General features: G+C 52.4%; 1 protein-coding gene across 1 annotated transcript; it reads right to left on the bottom strand.

Annotated features, from left to right (window-relative positions):
• Positions 1 to 69: 69 nt before the first annotated feature.
• Positions 70 to 3,811, bottom strand: LOC103757616 (corticosteroid 11-beta-dehydrogenase isozyme 1). Its single transcript, XM_029962490.1, has 7 exons — positions 3,784 to 3,811; positions 3,580 to 3,671; positions 2,820 to 2,950; positions 2,148 to 2,259; positions 1,370 to 1,555; positions 604 to 753; positions 70 to 83 (listed from the first exon to the last, which is right to left on the bottom strand). The coding sequence occupies exons 2-7, from the start codon at positions 3,665 to 3,667 to the stop codon at positions 70 to 72; spliced, it is 681 nt and encodes a 226-aa protein (XP_029818350.1). The 5' UTR covers positions 3,668 to 3,671; positions 3,784 to 3,811.
• Between the last annotated feature and the right edge of the window lie 488 nt (positions 3,812 to 4,299).

Consider the following 4,299-nt stretch of genomic DNA (forward strand, 5'->3'; position numbering starts at 1 on the left):
CAGGGGATAAGGAGCACGTGGGGGCAGCTGAGGAAGGCCACTTTGTTGATGTGAAACAGAGAGTGGGGCTTACAAAATGTTTCCTAAAATTGGACAGTGTGCATGTCAAAGCATAAATAAATTGATAAGACTCAGATCTGCTGCCCTACAGAACGTGCTGGGAGTAGGTGAGCTCTTTGTCTCAGCTGAGCCTGACAGCAGAGTTGGGGTATAATGGCAGGGCTGCTCAAAAAGCAAACTGCAGTGAGTGGGTTGTATCAAAACAAATTCCACCCAGAAAATGCAAAACACATGCACTGCATTCCCCTCCTTTGCTCCTGTATCAATAGGTGGGATTGATGAGAGGGAGGTGGCTGGTATTTGTATTAACTGGATGTTTGGCTGTGCCAGCCTGTAAGCAGTGGTTGGTTTCACATGACATGGGGAAAATAAATTAGTTTTGAGACTGGTTTTGGTGGCAGAGAGGTGGAATCCCCCAGAGATCCCCAGAGGTGCTGGAGGAGGAGCAGCAGCAGAGGGGAGAAGAGAAGCTGGTGGCAGAGGGGGTTGAGGGGCAGGATGGTGACAAGCTCAGCTCCTGACAAGTGCATCCAACAGCACAACTCTTACCAGTGTCAATGAAGCCAAGGATGCAGAGTGTGATGGAAACATTAATGTTCTGAATGCTGAATTCCTGCCTCAGGGAACTGAAAAATCCATCCAGGGCGAACTTGGTCGCAGAGTAGGGAACAGTAAAGGGAAACCCGACTTTGCCTGGACACAGAGTGAAGTTCTGTTACAGCACAGGAAGCTGCTCTGCCTGAACCTCTGTTTTGCCCTTCATCAGAGAGAGGATTTTCCCCAAGGGGACTTCACTGTTAGTGAACTGTCATCCTGGCACCTGAACAGCAGCATTACAAATATTCCTGTTGGCTTCTAGCTCTTTTAAGGTCTTATGGCCAACACCATGGCTCGTGCCTCTGCTGAGGGTATGAGCAACCCAAAGTAACCACAAAACCCTCAGTGGGGAGAGGTGGAGCACAGTTTAAACTCCTGACCCTGGATCCTGAGCTAAACTGATGCCCAGAGCACTGCCCAGCACACCAGCTCTGGGGTTTAGTTGCAGGGCTGTTCAAAAAGCAAATTGAGGTGATTGGATTGAGCAGAAAACAAATTCCATCAAGAAAATCCCAAAACAATCTGGATTTGGGTGCTGGGGTTGTTTTTGGTGTTTGGTTTTTTTTGTTTGTTTGGTTGGTTGGTTTGGTTTGGTTTTTTGTGAGTGTTAAGCAGTTGTGGCTCTTTTAGGATGCCTCTGTGCTACTTATGAAAATCAGCCCACGGTGTCTTTTGGGTGAATGTCATGTCACCCACCTCGCTCCCCACTCACCTGCCATGGATGAAACCACGACAATGCTGCCCTCACTCTCCTTCAGCATGGGCAGGGCTGCCGTGGTCATGGCCACGTAGCTGAGGAAGTTGATTTCCAGGAGCTTTCGTACGTGCTCAACATCCCCATCGAAAAAACCAAAGTACGAGGCACCAACATGGTTAAGAATGAGCATGTCCAGGCCTCCTGCAAGCAGAGGAAAGGGTGTTAGTGCTGGGGGAGAGGGCTACAACCAGCAAAACAGCCTTTCCTGGGAAGTGTAATCAGAAGAAATCAGGTTTTTGGGTCAGAGCTGTGGCCCGTTATCTCTGGGGTAGGGATATACTGCAGATGGTGGCTGCCAGTAAAAACTCTGTTGTGATATATTGCTTTTTGGTTCGAAACACAAATGCCATGGCACAAGGGAGATCACCCCCAGCTGCGTGTGAGCCCTGGGAGGGAGAAGGGACTGTGCATTTCCACAGCCGTGACCCGTGACCGCGATACCGGCGCTGCCGAGGGGCCGCCGGCCACTCCAGCCCCTGGGTGATGAAATCCAGGACCGTGGCACTGCAACAGGATGTCGTGAGGGCACGGGGCTGAAAACGAGAGCGCAGTTCAGTTGGAGGGGCAGTGGTGAAGCCAGGCAGGGGGCAGAACCAGGGGGAAAATTCTCCGGTCTCGCGCCGCTTCTCCCACTGTTTGGTCTTTTGGTTTTGTTTTTTTTTTTGCAATAAACCTGGCCAGGATGAGATGCCCTGCTCTGCTGTCACTCGTGGAGAGCGATGTGTAGACATACCCAGCGAGGCCTGTGCCTCGCTCACCACGTGCTGGGCGAAGGCCATGTCCTCCATGGTGCCGCCGACGTACCGCGCCGAGGCCGCTCCCAGCTCCAGGCACCGCCGCACCACCTGCCACCGACACAGCCCGTCAGGAGCGCACCCCTCCCCGGGGGGGGACCAAAAGGGGGGGTCTGTGCTCCCTCTGGGATGTGCTCCCACCTTAAAACAGCGGGTTGGGAGCGTGTTTGGAGCCTTCTAAGCTTCAAAGGGAGCCCGGGAAGTTATTCCTGCACCCCAGGCGGTCTGGCTCTTTCTCCGTGCGGTCTGGAATCGCACGTGTGTGTGTGTGGGGAGAGCAGGGGCTTGGCTATCACTGCAGTGGAATGAGGGTGTGTGTGTGTGTGTGCTGAGGCAGCCTGTGTCCGTGGGGATGTGTGTACATAAGTTCAAATCCTATAACGTGTTCTGCAGGGTGTGTGTGTCTGCAGGAGAGGGGGGTCTCTGTGCACGCACAGGGCAGCACAGGGGTGTCTGCCTGTGAGTACCACCGTTCCCAGCTGGGATCTGTGCTGTGGGAATTACCTGTGGGGATATTCCTGCGTGGTGGGTGTACCTGTGGGGTGAGATTGGCCTTCCTGTGTGTGCCCTGCTGTGGAGGTGCATGTGGGGATGCCCGGTTTGCCATTTACTTTCTGGAGCTTGGCCTCTGTCCGTGCCGTGACGAGGATGTGAGATCCCATCCGTGCCAGGTGATAGGCAATCTGCTCCCCAATCCCAGTGCTGGCTCCAGTCACGATCACCCGCTTCCCCTTCAGCATCTCTGGGGACCGAGGCACAGGCATTTAATTTATCCAAATGCTGCTAGAAGAAAAAACAACCCTAAAACTCAAAAAAATCCCGTAACACCCTACAGAATAAGCACTTAATTGGAAAGTAAATGAGCCTGTGAGTGCAAAGCATCCAGCACCAGGACATGCCTCCCATCTCATGGAAAAAGCCATGGAGTTGCTGCAGCTCCTCATGGAATGCAGCGACACAAGGACAGCGCTTGACTCTTTCAGCAGCTTTTTCCACGAGTCGGGACAAAACTTACCAACACCCCAACTATTCTGTAGTAAAAATCACCCACTAAGTGCATTCTCTGAACTTAAAATCCATTATTTAAAAGTCATGTTTATAAACTCTGTTGTTAGAAGCTGGAAAACGGAGCGTTCAGAGCCCTCTCCCCCTCAGCCCCCTGCCTCACCTGCTCCCCCCCGGGAAGTATTTCTGCATATTCCTCGCTCGGTTGGATTTCAAATCTTCATTAAAACAACTTTTTCTGCTACCAGCCACCACACAAAGGCTCGGGCTTGGCTTGGTCCAAGCTCTGAATGGTTTCCACGCAAAGCATTCAAATGTGGCTTTTCATATTTTTGCTTTAAAGGCAGAGTCACTTTGGATACTCACCCGGTTTGAAATTCTCCCTCGCAGAATAAAACCAGAAGGCCAAAACCAATCCCAGCAAGGGAATGAGAATCTTTTGCAACCGACCCATGCCACTGTGGAGCGAGGAGATACAGCATGAGAGAGAAGGAAGGAACCAAAAAAAAAAAGAAAAAGCTCTCTGCAGAGCTGCTCCAGAGGGAAGCAGCGATGAGAATCCTTAAAAACCTGTCAGCGGAGGAGCTGCGACTTCCAAAGCCCTGGAAAATCACGGGTGGCTGGATGAGAGGAGCCAAGGCTTTGATTTGCTCCCCGCTGCTCGGCCTGGCCAGCGGGGCTGTTTGGGTTCTGCCCGGCTCTTTTCATATTTCCTGTCCTACGTTAAAATGCAGAATTTTGCACAACACCCTGGAAGAGGTGTGTCTTTGCTGAGCAGCATCAAGTTTCACTTAGAGAACATCAGAGGGAGCCCAGTGCAGGTGGTTAAACATCCTCCTTTATTCCTACAGGCACTGTGCATGGATGTGACCCGGGTCTGGCCCTGGGAGAGCGACTGGGGGGCTGCTGTGCCATGGGGGGACACCCAGAGAATGTCCCTGTGCTCCCCAGGGTGCCACTGCTCTGTGCCCAAAGCTGGGCAGCGGGGGCCCAGCAGCACGTCACGCTCCAAAACAGCTCCAGAAGTGCTTTGCTGGGGCAGGGTTTAGATTTCCATCTCGTTTTTTGTTCCCTCTGGGAGCAGAT

Source organism: Manacus vitellinus, unplaced genomic scaffold (assembly GCF_001715985.3).
Source record: "Manacus vitellinus isolate BGI_N305 unplaced genomic scaffold, ASM171598v3 scaffold_47_pilon, whole genome shotgun sequence".
Taxonomy (NCBI): Eukaryota; Metazoa; Chordata; class Aves; order Passeriformes; family Pipridae; genus Manacus; species Manacus vitellinus.

Bases quoted from the DNA above. Each gene is read 5' to 3' on its own strand.
- LOC103757616 (XM_029962490.1), bottom strand. From the start codon at position 3,667: ATGGGTCGGTTGCAAAAGATTCTCATTCCCTTGCTGGGATTGGTTTTG. The intron at 1,556-2,147 runs GTATGTCTACAC...CTCTGCTTGCAG, and splicing joins CGAGGCACAGGCCTCGCTGG to GAGGCCTGGACATGCTCATT. The intron at 754-1,369 runs GTGAGTGGGGAG...CTCTGTGTCCAG, and splicing joins CGTGGTTTCATCCATGGCAG to GCAAAGTCGGGTTTCCCTTT.